General features: G+C 48.7%; 1 protein-coding gene across 1 annotated transcript in view; it reads right to left on the bottom strand.

Annotated features, from left to right (window-relative positions):
- Positions 1 to 2,438: 2,438 nt before the first annotated feature.
- THBS4 (thrombospondin 4) overlaps positions 2,439 to 18,258 on the bottom strand; it is a 46,341-nt gene continuing 30,521 nt past the window's right edge. The window contains exons 10-22 of the mRNA XM_080925492.1: positions 17,983 to 18,135; positions 14,511 to 14,615; positions 14,113 to 14,220; positions 13,690 to 13,849; positions 12,459 to 12,577; positions 11,542 to 11,594; positions 8,811 to 9,004; positions 7,373 to 7,551; positions 6,311 to 6,359; positions 6,034 to 6,230; positions 5,287 to 5,459; positions 3,175 to 3,314; positions 2,439 to 2,674 (exon numbers count right to left, since the gene is read on the bottom strand). Coding sequence (XP_080781618.1) covers positions 2,613 to 2,674; positions 3,175 to 3,314; positions 5,287 to 5,459; positions 6,034 to 6,230; positions 6,311 to 6,359; positions 7,373 to 7,551; positions 8,811 to 9,004; positions 11,542 to 11,594; positions 12,459 to 12,577; positions 13,690 to 13,849; positions 14,113 to 14,220; positions 14,511 to 14,615; positions 17,983 to 18,135 — 1,692 coding nt within the window. The 3' untranslated portion in view covers positions 2,439 to 2,612. The remainder of the gene's footprint in view (positions 2,675 to 3,174; positions 3,315 to 5,286; positions 5,460 to 6,033; positions 6,231 to 6,310; positions 6,360 to 7,372; positions 7,552 to 8,810; positions 9,005 to 11,541; positions 11,595 to 12,458; positions 12,578 to 13,689; positions 13,850 to 14,112; positions 14,221 to 14,510; positions 14,616 to 17,982; positions 18,136 to 18,258) is intronic.

Consider the following 18,258-nt stretch of genomic DNA (forward strand, 5'->3'; position numbering starts at 1 on the left):
ATTTAAATACTAGTGACTATTCTGTGCATCTGACATCCTTCTTGACTCTAGAGCTCACCTGAATAGTGAAGAAACAGACACTCACTTCTTTTTGTGAAACCTGCTACTGCCCTGGGTGGGAGAAGGGTCTCCTGTCCTTATCAGGCAGAGGCAAAATGCCTTATGAGTCCCTTTCTTTGTCTCCTCCTATGTCCTGATACCCTGCATGATATCCCAAGGGCTCTCCCCTGTATCCTGTAGCGACCCCCACAGTGATGTCTCCTATACTCTAAGCATCAGAAGTCATCAGGAGATCAATATTGGAGCAATTTCATACAGTGGGTGGTTGTTTTTGCTTCAACTGCAGGAGCCATTCATATCAAGTTGGATTTTCAGGAGGACTCTCAGAGAGGGAGAGAGAGAGAGAGAGAGAGAGAGAGTGCTAGAACTGACCTGAAAACTTCCCCACTGCCTGTTAGCCTTCACACCGTTATCAGGCTTCTCGGGGGAGAAAAGCCATCCATGGTCTTGTCCTGTAGTTGCCCCAGCGTGCAAAATGTTCCCACTGGTGCAACATGCATGAAGGTTGTGGGGCAAGCAACTGCTTTCTGATTGGATGTGAGGCCTGCCCCACCAGAGGGGATTCATGTCCACTACTGTAAACCTAGTCAAACGCCCATGACTTGGGAGATGACAGACAAACTGCCTTCTAACCCTGTTGTCAACCCCGACCAGGGAAGCCCTGGCCGAAGCGGGCAGCAGCGAGAGCGGTGGAGACTCAGCTCTTCAGAGCACCGAGACTGGCTGTCCGAGTGCTAGGCTCTGAGTGAGACACCTACACCAACCCCACTAAGGCTGAGGGAGCGTCACAGAAGAGCTGAGACCTGGAGGATGCTGCAAAGGTTAACTAGACTCCCTAGATCTGATCAGCCAACATCCCTGCCTAGTAGATGACTGTATTTTGCATACATGTATTGATAAGCTTCAGTGATAAGAACTATTTCTCCAGAACAGGACCTGGAACTTTCCTCACAGGGCCTGGTAAGAACACCAAGAGCAAGAGCATCCTAACAGCTCTACAGGTGTGATCTACCTACACCATGAAGCAGAAGAACCAGAGAGCGGTGGAACTCTTTAAAGACCCAGGAGCTCAGAAACTACTTCTGTGTGAGCTGTAAAAGAGGGATCCTTGAAAGGTAACCATTTCCAGCATTGAGTTCCCTTCCCCACCCAGGGATTTTAGAATTAAGAAAGGGCTGCAGATGTGTTTCACGCGGAAACTGAGAAGAGTTGTTGGTGGCCATGTGGCCCCTCCACCAGCAGGTTCCCCCTGGAGACTGGGTATTCAGTCGCAGTGAGGATGGGCTGGCTTTAGTTCCCCATTCACTGAGGTCATTGAGACCTGTCACCTCCTTCTAGGCTCTACAGCTAAGGAAGATGGCCCCAATTCCAGCATAGCTCACATTCGTCACTACTAGTCTGAGTACTGTGGCCATGGTAAAACTGGGATGAATGTTTATAACTTATGACACTCTAGGGAATTGTGGTAATGAAAAATACATTGCTGAGCTGGGGACGAGTCTCAGCTGGTTAGAATGCCTAGAATTCAGTACCTAGAAGGACATTGGAAACCTTTAAGTCTAGTATCAAGCAATGGGGGCAGGAGGAGCAGAGTCTCACGGTGATCTTTGGTCACATGGAGAGTTTGGGGCCAGTCTGGTTTAGATGAGAACCCATCTAAAACCATAAGATAATAATAAGAAAATAAGTTGCGAAACTTCTTTGGAATTACATTTCAAGGGGGTTTGAAAATTTTCCGGGTATCTTGACTGACATACTGAAAAGTATCGGCTAGTACGCAGCTAAGGGAAGCTTCTGCCCTGTACACACAGCCCTGGCACTACTGTCATTGTCACCCGATCCGTCTACATCTCACTGTTTTTGTTACCTAAGAGGCAGCTACCCTTCCTTTACCGCCCAGCCAATGGTTACTGCCTATTTACTTCATGCCTGGTACTATGGGGTCTGAGTACAATAGCAAGATCCCATTTTCCTCCACTGGGCACACAGGACGCTAGAGGGAGCCAAATGTGTGTCTGTGAGTGGGGGTGACAGGGCAAGGGGAGACAGTCAGAAGGAACAGGAAAATATCTTCAGGTTTCTCAGTATGTCACCTCCTCCGGAGGCCCATGGGGCTGTCCTGGAGACTCCATTCCAAGAATGAGGAGGCTGCTGTATGAACAGAAAGCAGGTTTTAGTGTGGCACTAAATAGGGTCACCCCAGAAATGACCTTTTGTCCCATTCACACCTGTGCTCGGTGGCACACACCACACACTCAAGAGGAAAAGAAACAACAACAAAAAACAACCCCACACTTTTATCAAGGATTCCCCAGGAAACAACATACGCCATCAAAGCCTGAGCCCCCATTAGAAGTGAGCATTATGGTTATTAGAAATAGTCTCCTCTTTATTTCTACATTCATATAAAAAGTTTTGATGTATTTGGGTTGGTGAAAGAAAAGCCACGGTAATATAAAGAGAATTACAGGAATTTTTTTTGTTTTGTTTTTGCTTTTTTAAAGATGTTGTTTTTGGTGTTTGAGAAGGCGGTTGTGAGATTCCTTCTTGGCTTAATTATCCAAGCGGTCAAAGCTCTGGGTCTGGAACTCCTGGAAGTCCTCTGGTATGGTGTCTGCAACAAAAAATCGGGATGGTGGTTAGTGAGGATCCTTCCACGCATGCCAAGCAGGCCTCCTGTAGGGGGCGCTGTCAACTCGCCCAAGACTCACAGACTTGCAGCCATTTTCTACTTCAGGTTGCTTTGTCTTACATTGTTGGCTTAAAGCCTGGTAGGGCTTATTCATAGGCCTGGGGGAAATTAGCAGGCAGAGTGCCTTTTCAGTCTGTGATTATGCTTGAGCCTGATGTAAAGAAATTAAACCAACGGAATTTCTCACTAAACCCCTAACTCTAAACCATGCAGTTGAGTTCTATGGGTTTTAATTTTCAGATTTGGGAAGCAAGAAAGCCTGGTTCTGCCTTTCTCTTTGTTTATGCAGAGAACATCAGGTTTTAATGAGCACATGGTGTGAGCTTCAGACTTTGGGGGAGAATGTGTGCTATAGAAATAAGATACTGTTCTCCCTTGGTCACCCCTGTACTGTGCTGAGGGGCATTAAGCATGAAGGTTACCATTGCAGCGGTACTTGAGGTTGGACCAGATGATGTTTTCTTGAGAAAAGCAGAACACACCGAGTCGGCCTCCACGCATGGTGGTGTCTATGGTGACCCCAGAGTCAGCCACCAACTCTGAACCTTCATAAAACCGCACCCTGCAGAGAGCACAGATGTCCACTGTGAGGACGTGGTCCCATTGCTGACTTGCGTCCTGACCTCTTTATTCAGACATGTCATTTTCCACTGACTGTATCTGTCCCTCCTCAGTGAGATGAGAAGTTCCTTAGGACAGGAGCCAGTGTCCGTGGCTCCCTAACTTGGTTTTAAACAGGCCCAGCATGGTGTTGGGTGTGCAGTTTCTGAAGAGGTACTTGCTGGTGAGTTAAAATAAAATAGCCTGATACCATGGACAAGCAGTTTTGTGGCTTCACTCTCTGGTGAGTTATTTTCTCTGGCTGCTGCACCTAGAACCCCGACTGCTGTACCTAGAATCCCCGGCGGCCGCACCTAGAACCCCAACTGCTGTACCCAGAACCCCTGGCTGCCGCACCTAGAACCCCGACTGTTGTACCTAGAACCCCTGATTGCTGCACCCAGAACCCCGACTGCTGTGCCTAGAACCCTGGCTGCCGCACCTAGAACCCCGACTGCTGCACCTAGAGCCCCCGGCCGCTGCACCTAGAACCCCCGGCTGCTGCACCTAGAACCCCTGCTCTCTCTTCCTTAGGTCCAGCTGATATCACTGGTGACTCTCGGAGCCTTGATAAACAGCTTTAGGCAGTTGTGGGGGGCAGTTTCCATTGTCATAGTATCACTGAGGGACAGAAGACCCTGGATGCCTTATATCCCAGAGCGAATAGCCAAAGCTTGTCCTGCACTTCGTACCCTTGCAGAGTGTCCTCCAGACATGGGCAAAGGTGAGCTGTGCCTGGGAGAGGCAGCCATGTTTTACCCTGAGCATCATTTTCTTCTGCACTGGTTTTAAGTTAAACTCAGTTCTCCAGGTTACACCGAGAAGTGCCTGAGCAAGCTGTTTTGTTAGAAAATTAAGACTCGGTTCACGTATCTGTATTGCTAATACCATTGTAATACTTAATTCTTGGAAACACTACTCTGTTTAAATGCCACCTTCATGTGAGTCCAGGAATGGTTCCAAGGGGCTGTTTCCGTTGTCTTCTGGTGTAGCTGTGCCCAAGCATTTTCTATTTGGTTGTATAGTAATCAATTCTTATTTCCCTGTAGTCTTAGGGTTCAGATTGACTTTTCTAAAATTATACACGTAGAGAGATCATATTCCCAATGGTTTGATTTTGGGGCAGAAAAGACACATTGAGCTCAATCAGGTAAGAACGTGGTCACACCTGGTGTTCCTGTGGGGTGAACAGAGTCAGATGACACAAGACCACGGAGCACAGAACATGATTGGCTCTCACCACCTTATTTCCACTAGATGCACTGGCATACCTGGTACCTTCCCTCCCTGGCTAGGAAACAGCGATCCATATACCCCTGAACACACCACACAAGCGTTGGAAAGTCTAGTGCGTGAATGCTGCATTTCAACAAGAGCAGTTGAACACACACACACACACACACACACACTCACACACAAAATCACAACAGGAACCAAACAGTCCCGTGAGAAAACAGAGGCCGTCACCCCAGTTGCAGGATGGACAGTTCATGCTGGGCACAGTGCGTGCCAGGCTTTGTGATGCGCACTGGTTGGGAGCCAAACCACATAGGCTGCCCTTTTGGAACTTAGGACCCAGTAGAGAGGACAGACTGCAAGGGGCTCTTCAGTCAGTGTAGGCTGTGCATGAGGAGGGTCCCGTGGGGCCTGGAGGGTCGGGGTACCATCTCAGCTGCATCTCTTCTCTGCTGCCCCCTCATCAGCTCCTAGCTCACACTTCCCTCAGAGCACAGTCAAGGCATGGCCTCCCCCTGAAGTACCTTGGCTCTACAGCCTGGCGCTACTGACAAGGGATCAGTTAAGCCCGGTGTCTTTGCCCTACCTTTCTGGGAGTCCTGCCCTGAGAACTATCAGAGGTGGGGACTGCTCAATGAGGTGGAGATTCTGATTTGTAGCATATACCGAGTGCCTTGGCAGAAGAGCCCTGGGCCTACCTGATGTAGCCCACCTGGGGCCGGTGCTGCAGGAACCAGCGGTAGGACACCTTGTCCTTCCAGCCCACGTTCCTGGAATCCTTCCAGAGCAGCCTGACCTGGTCACTGGTGTCCCCAGTGTGCCACAGGGAGTTCCGGAGATGTTCCCCTGGGCCAGTTTTAGACTTCACAGCCTGAACAAAGATATGGACAAAATGTTAGGTCAGGATATGAAGATCCTTCCTGCTTCAGGTGTCTGAGGTAAACGTGGAGGTGAATTCATGCTTACTGCAAGGCGAAAGCATAAACCTCCAGTGTCATTTCTACTGAGCTGGCCCCAGCCCTGTGGAATTTAGCAGTGGATGGCACTATGCTATTCATGCTACCTTTTTCCTGATACAAGTCTGTTGCTGCCTATTTGCCCACTGAGGGCTCCCAACAGATGTCTGTCCTAGCAGAAATGACAGAAATAGCCCTTTGTTTCTGTATAGTCCATCCCTTTGGTCAAACACTTTGGCTAGCGTTTACCAGGATCTGCCTGAGGTATGCCTTTGACCTTCTCCCTCTTTTTGACCCCACTCAGCCTGACATTTGCAGCTTGAATCACACAGGTGGGCAAGGTTGTTGCTCTAGACTCTCCAAGCCAAGCGTCACCATAACTGTATTCATTTCTCAGATTACTTTAGTGACTTTTAGGAGAACTCTAAATTTATAGGAAGGTGAAGGGGCCAGAGGAAACAAAGGCATGGAGATTCAAACCACCATTACCTTGAGCTGAATACCAGGTTCTGCAACAGCACGGAACGGTGTAGCCTGCCAGTATGTCTGCTCTGTCTGTTTCCACATGACCACATAGAAACTGGAGCTGTCTTGGTAGCCAAAAATAAAGCCAGCGTAGTCATCGTCTGTCTGGGTATTCACGTGGAAGGTCCCTTCAAAGTCAACGCCATTAAATGCCGTGTACCCTGTGGAGATGAGATGTGATTAGAAAAGGCCACACTAGCTGCTGGCAGGATTCTACACAGTCAGAGGCCCAAGGACATACCGACTGCTAGGCCAGGGTCACTGTTCATTGTCTGCACGATCTCCATGCCCTGTGGAGAGAGGGGAGGGAGTTCAGGACTTGAGGGGCCTGAGAGAACTTAGGGTAGCCCAGAACCTCAGGTGCTGAGGTGACTATACACAGTCCAGTCCAGAACAAGCGTTGTTCTATTTGATATTGACTTGAAAGAGGCGGGTGTAGGGGGAGAAGTTTGAAAGAAAGCTCAGTGATGTGAGGAAATACTTTCACTAATACTGTCATATAAGTTGACCTCAACCCCAAACCAGGCAGGGCACGACACACAACCGGACAGACACCATGATAGCTCGTTTGCTTTGTAAGCTTAATATGATGTAGATCACTTGGGAAGAGACACCCAGTGATGGACTATTTAGATTAGGTTGTCTCTTGTGCCCACCTGTGGGGTAATTGTCTTGATTATGTGAGTTGATATGGGAAGACTCTGCCCAATGTGGGGAGCACCATTTGCTGGGCTTGGTCTAGGACCATATAACAAGAGAAAGATAGGGGCACCAGGTATGCACACATGCATTCTTTCAGCTCTTGGCTATGGATTTGACATGACTAGTACTTCAAGTCCCTGCCTTGACTTCCCCCAAACAATGGACTGTCACTTGGAATTGTGAAAACAAATGAACCCTTCCTCCTCTAAGCTTCTTTCACTAGACTATTTTGTCACAACAGCAATGAAACCAGGGTCGCTTTGATGTACTTTGTGACTCTGGAAACTCAACTAGCCCATGTGTCTTCTTCTTTAGTGGCATACTTAGGAGCACACGAAGGAGGCGGTCTTTTGGAAAGATGAGGAGTGTGATTCATGGGCAACACTGCCAGGGCTCTTATTCTAGCCATTTCAGCCACCTTCCGAAACACCACCATTAGCGACATTCACAAAAAGTACAGCACCTCAAGACTACAAGGTGGAGCATATGCCAAGAGAGTAGAGCCATGTGGGAGCTGATGCCTGTCATACGGGGCCCACCATTCCCAGGATAGCCTAGGCAGAGGGGCCTGGTGGAACTGCTGCCAACATCTAATGCATACCTGGTTCAGGACCACCCAGTTGGGGTCGATCTGGGCATCTCCTTCAGGGTCCAGGACTACAGTCTGGTAGGCCCTGAAGTCAGTCAGGGTGATCTCTGCATTCTCAGGGCACACATCAATGCGGTCAATGATCTGGTCCTGGTCAAAGTCAGCTTCACAGATGTCTCCTACTCCATCATCTAAGGGTGAAGGGAGGAATGAGGGGATGCTGAGTTTCACTCCTCAGTAGAGAAGGGGACTGGGCAGGGACCACACTCCTACCTGCAGGCCAGCATTTCAGAGTTGTGAAAAGACCGTTGAGTTTGTTATCTGGGCCACATTCTAGAGCTCTTGTGGCAGCCAACCAGGCCACCCAGAGACCACCTGGAATTTCTTGCAACACCAGTCTAAAAGGTTGCCCCTTGTAGTGGTTTGGCCTAATGCTGCTTGTGTTCTAATGCTAATTCGGGGCCCCTAAGACTGGTTCTCCAGAGAACACTCAGGATACTGAGTGACCCTCTTCCAAGTTACTTGTGATTGGTAAATAGAGATGCCAACAGCCAATAACTGGGCAGAAGAGACAGGTGGGATTGAGGTTTCATGGGCTTAGAAAGAGAGGACTACAAGGAGGGGAGGAGGAGGAGAAGGAGGAGGAGGAAGAGGAAGAGGAAGAGAAAGAGGAAGAAGCCATGATTAAATAAAAGAACATGCAGGAGGAGAGCGGCTGTGGGATAAGAGACAGGAGAGTGTGGTCCTGATGCTGCCCAACTGGGGCTAAGAGCAACCCAGAGGAAACATAGGAAGCAATAATTCAAGGTTATCATTAAGAAGGTAGATTCTAACAGCATGGGGGTAGGCAGCTGACCAGCTCTAGTGCTGCTTAGGGTATGTTGTAATTATAAAGGCTGTGAGTATGTCTTCTGGGAACTCAATAACCAAAGGTGGGGTAGAAGCCCTTGGCTGGGATTTTTAATATTCTTTTTACTACACCCCCCCCCACTCTTTCCCAGAAAGATGGTTAGGCTTACCACCTGATAGATCTTAAGCCTGATATACATGTGCAAACAAGTGCACAGCCTGGTCCCCACAGGCGCGTGAGTTTGTGCATTTCTCTATGGCTCCCTTCCCCTATTCCCAGTGGCAGGAGCAAGGAAGACCAGAGCTGTGCTGAGGGCCATTAGGTATCTAGCTCTAGCATGTGACTGAGTCATGTTCTATGAGCTCTCATCCCAGACCAGCTCAGGAAGCAGCCAGAGTAATCAGCATCAGCCCAGTTGCAGATTGCTGTCTATGGATGTCTACCAACTATGCAGGCTGGAGCAATGCATAGCTTTGGGGCAAAAGGTGTTGGGAAGCAGGAAAGCTGAGGATCCCCTAGGGAAGTATGCCTCCCTTCATGCAGCTACAGGGGGTCTAGGGCTGTGTGTGTCCCAGGTGGCCCTGGGCCGAGCATGCTTACTGTTGCTATCTTCCTGGCCTGGGTTGGGAACAAGCCTGCAGTTGTCTGGGCCAGGAGGCACCAGGTCTGGGATGCCATCGTTATCGTCATCGTCATCACATTCATCACCGATCCCATCCTTGTCAGTGTCCAGCTGGGCACTGTTAATGACGGTGGGGCAGTTGTCTGTGCTGTCCTGGTGGCCATCCCCGTCACTGCAGAGCAAAGAATAGTATGAGATTAAAGCCTCTCTTCCTAGGCAGGAGTCTGGGGGCGGGGGGGCGGGGGGGGCTTGTCAGCAGGCTGGGTTTCAGCAGACCCTATCAGGCCTTCCTCTGATAAAGCAGCTTCAGAAATAACTTCCTCACTTCCTCTGTGTCCTGAAAGAAGCCAGTCACTTTTAGGTTGGAAAGATAAGAGTCTATTTCTATAATCTATGACTCCGGGTGGCTGTCGTTTCTAAGGACTGCTAGATGATGCATCACTCCAAGGAGGTGTGAATGTGTAGGGTAAGAGGCATGGAAAGCTGCTTGGGTATTGACTCAGGCACTGCAGAGCAGTGGCCTCAGGCATGTTGCTGGACCAGAGAGGTGCACACTCTATAAGACATTGATACAAACAAGGCCCACCTCAAAGGGCAGCTCTGAGACTGATTCAACTTGAACACCTGTAAAAAGCATCTTCTAAGCACCTGGCATTAAGTCCTCTGATGTTTTCTGTTACATTGTTTTTCACTCTGATATCTTCTGTTACATTGTTTTTCACTCTGATGTCTTCTGTTACTTTGTTTTTCACTCTGATATCTTCTGTTACATTGTTTTTCACTCTGATGTTTTCTGTTACATTGTCTTTCACGATCCCCATCTCATCACCATGAGGACTATGACCTGAAGAGTCTTTCCCCAAAAGTGGGTACACTGGCTGTACCCAGAGCTGACCCAAGGGGCCTCACAGGAAGCTTACTCTCTGTCCACCTGCCTTTCTTCTGTCCAGGATGAAGGGCCAACCTTGAGGTACAACTGCTCTGTCTCTCTCTGAGGACCATCTGTGTCTTCTAGGACCTTCTGTGGCTACTAGGGACCAGAATCTTTTCACTGCGCTTCAATCTGTCCTAGCCTAGGAACTGTGTATACCCTCTAAGAAGGACCCAGAGGGAAGCCCCTCTTCTCATACAGGAAGCAGAGGGGCCCCAGAGAGAGTGAGTTCAACATGGGGATTGGAGTACTGTGCAAGCCGAATTTCTGCACTTCTCTTAATGCAAGAGTGAGCTTAATGGATCAGCACCATTTGCAGAGTCCTGCCACCTCTGTGGAAAAAAAAAGCAGTTCCTAACCCCTCCCAGTGAGGATCAAGTTTGTGGGAATTAAAATATGGCAGGATGAATCATGTGTTTTAGGCAAATATCTAGAGGCTGGTGGGCTAGGCTATTTTAGACATTTCTATAGATGGTAACTGGAGTACATGCTGACCGGCCAATGGGAACGTTCTTGATGCACAGAACACATCATGAGGGTACTTGCCAAAGCGCCAGTCCTACCTTGTGTTCTGAGAGATAGACAAGCACTGTCAGAATGCATCACTGACAATCTCTCCAATGCCGTGGTACCAACAGCCACCATCTCCCACCCAAGGGATAGCCTCATGCTGAAGCATGCCCTGTATTATTGTGAGTTTTCACTTAACCTATGAGGAGCACTGATTGTTTCTACTGTTCCGATGAAGCGATGAGCTTCTAAGAGATTGAGGAAATGTTTGGGTTCCCTTGACCAGGATGCACACGGCAGTAAGGAGAGAGCACAGAGAAGATGGGGCCTTGCAGGAGTCGCCCTGATCAATGCTGGGCAAACTGACTCTGTTGCAGTTACTAGAACTGTGTTCTGTCCTGCATTGCTCTTGGGGATCTTTAAACCTTTCAGACCAATCCTGACCACCTTTCCAAGAAGCAGCCAAGGAGGGATGAGGATGACTGGAACTGGGAGGGAGAAGAGTGTAGATGCCTGGTACTGAGGGCAGGTAGCTCTGCTTTTCTCCTCTAGTCCTGGCTCCACTCTCCATCCTGTGCCTTTCCTTCCTGATGGTGCTGGTGACTGCACTCCTGACCTAGCACGTGCTCTCAGTAAATGCTTAATCATCAGGTTGGGTCCCCAGCCCTCCCAGGTCTTCACAGAGGACTCCGTGTTGGGCCAGGAAGATCATCAGATTGCTCTCACATGGAATAATTCCTCTCAGTGAGACAGAAAAAGCATCAAAGACAACAAAAGACCAGTGATCCCCAGCAAGATCCTCTCTTAGGGGGTGATGAACTTTTCCTAATACAATAGTAAAAGGGCTACATCTAATGCATGCTAGCTATATGACAGGAACCACAAAGGGCACTAACCCTAACTCAACTTCATAACAGCCCATGAGCTATTTATTTACAGCCACTCCCATATTATAGGTAAGGAAACTGAGGCACAGAGAGATTAGGTTATGAATGACATCTAGCTGTCTCATTCCAAAGCCCTTCTGTAGGGTTCCATGATCTGACCTCTCTTCTGAAAACATGGTGTAAGTGCTGGGTGGGGCTGACATTGCTCCTCCTTACAGAGCTGTTTCTGGGAGGTCCAGTGACCTGGAGTAAAGGGTGGACTGACTACTTCTCTGGAACCTGATCCATCCACTGATCCTGGAGCACACAGCCAGCACAAAACTCTGACAGTCCCCACTGCCTCCAGACTCCCACCCGTTCCCCTGTGGCTGAGAGGCATACCTGTCTTGGTTGGTGTCACAGGAGTCCCCAACCAGATCGTTATCCACATCAGACTGCAAAGAGAGCAGACCGTGTTATTTATCACTGAGCCTGCCTGTATGGACTGTTCCCAAGAAGGAAAGCCTGCCTTAGCATTACCGGGTTTCGGGAATTGTTTTTCGGGAAGTAGGCTGGCATAAAACTGTAAAAGGACAACACCATATTGGTGTAGGCACAGTGCTGAATTTTCAAAAGAGCCCTTTAAAATATCAAGCTTCATGGAGGGGCTGCCCACACACCAGCTGAGCTGATTGGGAAGGGTTCTGGGTGGCTCTCTGGCAATCAGAGACAGGGTACTCTGGCTGGGTCGAGAGGGGGCCAGGCCTAGGCGTGGGTCAAAGCACACTGACTGTAGGTTGCTTCTGTACTTGGGAGTTGATACAGGATGGGGAATGAGGACTCTCGTCTGTTTCAGGCCTTCAGGCACAGACTGCTCACCACGCCCAGGGATCCCAGCAGCAGGTGTATGGGAAGGAAAACAATCGACTAATCTGCAGTGTCCATACATAGACCGAGGAACTAAAGGGCCATGTGATTAGGTTCATGCCTGTGTTTCTGTTTTCTTTGACAGCAGAAACTTGTTTGGGCATCAGTGTAAGCTCATGTTCTGAATGTCAATCAGTGTTCTGGACACACGAGGTGACTCTCAAGGGTCTTGGGTTCCTATCCTGACTCATCATTGTGGATGTTAATAACTATCTCGATTGGGTCAGCTCAGTCCCATCATTCTAAGGTCGAATGCATGTCCTTTCTCCACATGAGCTTTGATGCAACAACAAGGAACTGGCCAGACAGGGCTGGGTTTCTCTAGATGCTGATACTTAGTGAATCTTTCTATCAAGGAGTTCAGGCTACAGTGTGACCCTTGTCTTACCAACCTGGTTAGGGTTACTGACATCAGGACAGCTGTCACAAGCATCCCCGACACCATCGCCATCCCGATCCTGCTGGTCACGGTTGGGAACTCTGGGACAGTTGTCCAACATGTTTCTTATTCCTGAAAGAAAAGAATGCTACCCTGGGTCAGGAGAATGTCATAGGAAAGGGTGGAAAACAGAGATTTGTAGCTGCTGAGAGGTCAGGCTGTGGTACCATATTCCGGCTGCACCATTGCTGTATCACCATCTTTAGTAGAACCTGGAGGTGACCTCAGAATAGGAATTCTAGGAGACTCAAACTTGTACACCCCTGTGAGGCAGCTATCCAATGATTTCTCATTTGTCCAAGATATTAAGGGTTGTGGCAGCATCCAGAGAAGGAGGCCATGATGATGGGGTGGGCTGACCCAGGGGACCTTGTGGGTGTCTAAATTTTAATGCAGACATAAGACCTTTTGGGCAGTGGTGTGCAGGAGTTGGGCCTGGGGCTATTGAATCCTTGTTTTCCAGTGTCATGTTCAATGATATTTGAAGTTAGCAGCAGTGAGAGGGGTCGTATTGTGGAAATGGATAAATGCTACAAGTTAGGGTATTTTACTGAACTGGTTTATCTGCATACCACTGGAATGGGGTTGTTACCTTAGCTCACCCAAGGTAAGCTTTGGGGGAGGGATGTATATTATGGAGGAGTGAACATGTGTGTTTGAAGGGATAGATCTTTAAAAGGAGTTTCTTCTGCTAATGTGGTATGTTTTCAGAAACTCAGATTCTAGGTTGCCTTTTTACAATAGTTGTCAGACACTGTGGATGCCATATTAAATAACATGTCCTTCCTCAAGTTCCACGAGACTTTCAGAGCTGCTCCTGGCATGGACCTCTCTGTGGCAGAGTCCCAGAGATGGGCACTACACCAACCATGACATCCCAGAGCAGACAGGGGCTGGCCACACCTTCCTGGCCTGGTGTAGTGTTTTGACCCTACTGAAAACTCAGCTCTCTATTCCTGTGATGAGGGATTGGGGTGTGTGGGACGAGCCAGGAAGGCAAATGCCCGCAGACACAGCTCTGGCAAGACACTCGTAGAAACTACTCTCATGGAGTTCGTGCTAGGGCTATAAAACCACCAACACCTAGGGCTACTGAACTACCAGACAGAGGTAGGGATGAGCGACAGGGAGGGAGGCGTCTATTCCTACATATGGGGAGGTCAGAGGACAAGGGACATTCCTACCATCTCCATCCATGTCATCATCACAGGCGTCTCCTTTCCCATCCCCGTCAGTATCCTTCTGGTCATTATTCAGGACAATCCGGCAGTTGTCACAGGCATCCCCAAAGAGATCTTTATCACTGTTCCTCTGGTCTATGTTGTGAGTCAGGACACAGTTGTCCTAAATGGCGAGAAGGTGGGACACTCCCTCAGACTTACTGACAACCTGTTTCGCTGTTGTGGTTGGTCAGGTCTGACTGTTTTATATTTTAAACACTCATGGCAGGCATATTTGGGGCAGGACAGGACACAGGACACATGCAATGGTGTGGGGACATAGGCACGAGGACTGAGGTTTGGGATGATCAGTGACTGGCTTCAAAGGCTTGCTTTCACCGCCCCTGGTGTGTTTCAGTGTGCATGCCGTCCCGGCAAAGATGGTACCTGCTCATTCAAGATCCCATCCCCATCTGCATCCTCATCACATGCATCTCCAATGCCGTCTCTATCAGCGTCTTCCTGGCCAGAGTTTGGCACATACTTGCAGTTATCCTGATGGGGTGGGGAACAGTTCAGAGTCATGTTCTATCCAGAAAAAGTATTTCTGACCTCAGAACTGAGTTAGGCTGCCTGGCTTGGTTAGTGGCTATTTTGTTTTGCTCCCATGTGGTGGCTGGGATTTGAACTCAGGACCTCTGGAAGAGCAGTCAGTGCTCTTCACCGCTGAGCCATCACTCCAGACCCTATTTAAACTTTTTTACATAGCATAAGAACAGCCTTCCCAACGCCATCTAAGAGGCTAAGTTCACGGGGTGTCTCTTCCCACAGCTTGTCTGCCTTACCTTCTTGCAGTTCCTGGCAGAGCACGGCAGTTCTTCGTCAGGGTAACTGTCAATGTCCACGTCCTTTCCACAGACATAGCCATCACCAGCCCAACCGACGCCACACTGCGAGGGGAGAACCCATCAGAGCCCCGAGTAAAACACTCCCTAAGGAGGCAGAGTTCCCCTGCGTAGATGGGATTTAACAATTCAGTTGTGCTAAGCTTGGTGGAGCATGCCTGTAGTAATGGGAAACCTAGGAGGCACAGGGAAGAGCATTAAAATCTGTTCAAGGTCATCCTTAGCTACCTAGTTAAAAGCCAGCCTGGACTATATGAGGTTCTGTTCTGCCCCAGAACAAAACAAGGGCCGGAAAGACGCCTCGGTCTTAATAAAGTGCTTGCTGCAGAAGCCGGAGGCCCTGATTTGGGTCCCCAGCACCCACGGGAAAGGCTAGCAGCTCACCCCTATAATTCCAATGCTGCAGAGATGGCGACTGGCGCCTCCCTAGGGCCTGTTGGCTGGATATGTAGTCAATAGTCAGTGAGCTCCACAGTAGGTAGTGACTCTGCGAACCCCCTCCCCCACACCCCAAAACAAACTGACACACAAAGCAAGAAAACCTCCAAATGATACGTAGTTACATGGGAATGCATTAATGATTCTGAAGTCCAAAGGCTCAAAGGGAGACAGATAGACAGCATCCCCTCTGGCGCCTGTTCCCACGGTCTGGCGTCAGCCAAGCATGGATGTGCCTTGAATAACTCATGGGTTTTCTTCTGGGATGTCAGGTTAGCAGATCTGTTATGGCTGACAATGTTGCCGCAGATCATTTCAGTGTATTTGTCCTGAGTAAGTACTAGTTTAGCTCATGGGACACTGGGTTCGTAGGTCTATTTCTTTGTTTAAATGTGTGAGGATGTGTGCCAAGAGTCTGTATGTGTATCATGTATGTACATGTGCCCTTAGAGGCTGAAGCAGGTATTGGGTCCTATGCAACAGTAGCTATAGGGACTTGTGATCCACACAAGGATGTTGAAATTTTAACTCAGGTCTTCTGCAAAATCAGCAAGTGCCCTTAACTGCTGAGCCATCTTTCTGGCTCCAACAATATTTTCGGGGTCAATTTGGGGGAAACTTTAAGGTGCATTATCTCTATTCAAACCCCTTTCATTGAGTAGAGGTGGTTACCGCTGGTGTTGTCTGTGCCGGGCCTGTGTATCTTCCCCCCTCTGGTATGTCCCCTTGAGCATCCCAAAAATTCAACAGCAAAGCATCACTGCCAACAGGTCAAGTGGGAAGTAACAATTTTGTTTTAGTTAAAAAAAATTTACAGTATTGCATGAAAGGACAGAAGGCTAAAGTGTGTGTGTGTGTGTGTGTGTGTGTGTGTGTGTTTTACCTGCTGAGTCATTTCTCTGGTGTATCTGCCTAAGGTTTTTCTAAAGTGGATTTTCCCATCATTTTTCTTCGGTCCTTAAGAAGACACTGCAAGGTCACTGCTGTCCCTTTTATGCGAGAGTCACATGAGCTCAGCCTGGGTCAGCACCTTGCTCAGGCTCTCAGAATCGGGAGTATTAACCTCACCTGTCCTCTCCTGACTTTTACCCTTGCACTTAGCTAATGCGCGCTTCTGAGTTCCCCCTTTCGTAAAACCCATACCCAAAGGTGTGTCCGTGGGCCGGGACATGTGATTCGCCAAGGAGAGAGGAAGCCCTTCCTAAAAGCTGCTGGGTGTGAGATGGGGCTTGAGAACCAACTCAGGGGCAAAGAGAGAGGGTCGGGGACTAGGGGTGGGGGTGTGGGAGAGTGGTTGTGGAGGTGGGGAGGGAGGGACAGAAAGAGAAAGAGAGGAGATAGAGATTACTGGAAAAGTCAGGGGGTACGAATTACAGGAGAGGGAAATCAGGAGAGAAGGTGGGGGAGGCAGGACCAGCAGTAGGGGACAAGGCTCTGAGAGCATCCCTGGTGCTCCCTACCTGTCCTCCTCCTTTGTTCTCCCTGTGCAGCCTGAGTCATCCCCACTGTTCCTCTACTCCGGGCCAAAGGCTCCTCCCCAAAGCTCCGTTCCCACTCAAAGACTTCCAAAGCCCGCCTTTCCACAAGGCCTGGAAAGTTCAGCTGTGGGTCTGACTTGCTACTCATTTTAATGAAGAAAAAAAAATTCCTTTAGGAACAAATACATTTTTAATGAGCCATTTTCTGGCAGATTAAATTATTTTACTAGTCACACTGAGTTTATTAATCCTTTACCATCTGTCGTGCCTTATTAGAAATTCAAAAACATATTAAGAGCCCCATCACCCACTGTCTCGGAGGAGCCATAGATTTGTTCACAGAAAATGGGAATTTAAGCACATATATGTACTTGCTTTTCAATGACTTAAAAAGTATATATATAAATGTGTGTGTGTGTGTCCAGTCATCAGGATTGGGGGAATGCTTGGTTCTTTTCTCCTCTGACATAGCATTTTCCTTCCTTCGTGCCTTGCTCCAGAATACCGGCGCTGCCGTGGAGGACTGGCCTTATTATGGTATTTATTTATTTATTTATTTATTTATTTATTTATTTATTTAAGTTTTCAGTCTTAGTTTCCGATTTGATAAAGATACCACGAGAAAGTTTCCAGCCAGAAAGATAAAGAAGTGTAAGTTTGAGGTGGAATGTGGAAGAGATTTTTTTTTTTTTTTTTTTTTTTTTTTTTTTTTTAAAGCAGAATCTCTCTGTGCAGCTCCAGCCTGGGATTAACTCTAAATAGAACGGGCAACCTTAAACTCACAGGGACGGGATTGCAGGTGTGTGCCACCACACCTTGCTCAGAAGAGCGGAGTTTTTTTGTTTTTTGTTTTTGTAGGCTGAGCACCTGGAGCTGGTGACAGACAGAAGCCAGCAGCCGAAGCCAGCTGAGACTAGTACCTAAGACCCCTGAGGACTGTTATCCTGGGGTTTGGGAATGGGTCGTGGGGAGTAGGCTTCTTTATAAAGGGCTTGGCTAGGAGCCAAGGCACTGGGGCTGGGAATGGGTAGGAAGACCGACCATTCATTGAGCTGTGCCTATGTCAGGGTCAAGCTTAAAAGTTGCAACCAAGACAGGCACAGAATACAATCTAATCGGCTCAGTTAGGTTTCCGAGCGACAATCTGAGGCCCAGCTGACCTTGCTTCCCCACTTTCTCATCTCTTGGCTAAGGAGTAACCAGCCACATTGGCACCTGAATGGTGGAGCCCTTACGGGGCACCAATATGACCTTCTGTGGAAATTTTGCCTAAAACGCCAGCAGCAGAGAAGTAGGAGAGCCTCCTATCCTCTCCTCCAGCTCTGTCCCCTGCTTCTAAACTTTGTGGCACACCTACTGTTATTCATAACCGTCTTCACCTTTTAGATGCCTAGTGTTAATTTGACCTGAGTGTAGAGACGGTTTACACTCCGAAGCTAGAAGAAACTGGAGAGGTTTGTGCTTAGAAAGTTAACAGGGAAAGCAAACCAGCTTACCACACACGTCACATCCCCTTGCCGCTCCTCAATGCACTGCGCGTGCGCACTGCACGGGTTCTGCTCGGGGTTCCGGCAGCTCCTTTCAGTCTTGCATCCCCTCATCTGGTCACCAGTGTACCCTGGTTTGCAAGGCCCACAGCGGTAAGATCCCTACCAAGACAAAGACGAGACGGTAAGGCGGAACCCAACAAAGATCACTGGTCTTCGCCCGGGGGTACAAAGCCATCAGAGGACGGAAGGCGGAGAAGGCGAGACAGTAACCAGCAGTGCTCT

Source organism: Micromys minutus, assembly GCF_963924665.1.
Source record: "Micromys minutus genome assembly, chromosome: 11".
Taxonomy (NCBI): domain Eukaryota; kingdom Metazoa; phylum Chordata; class Mammalia; order Rodentia; family Muridae; genus Micromys; species Micromys minutus.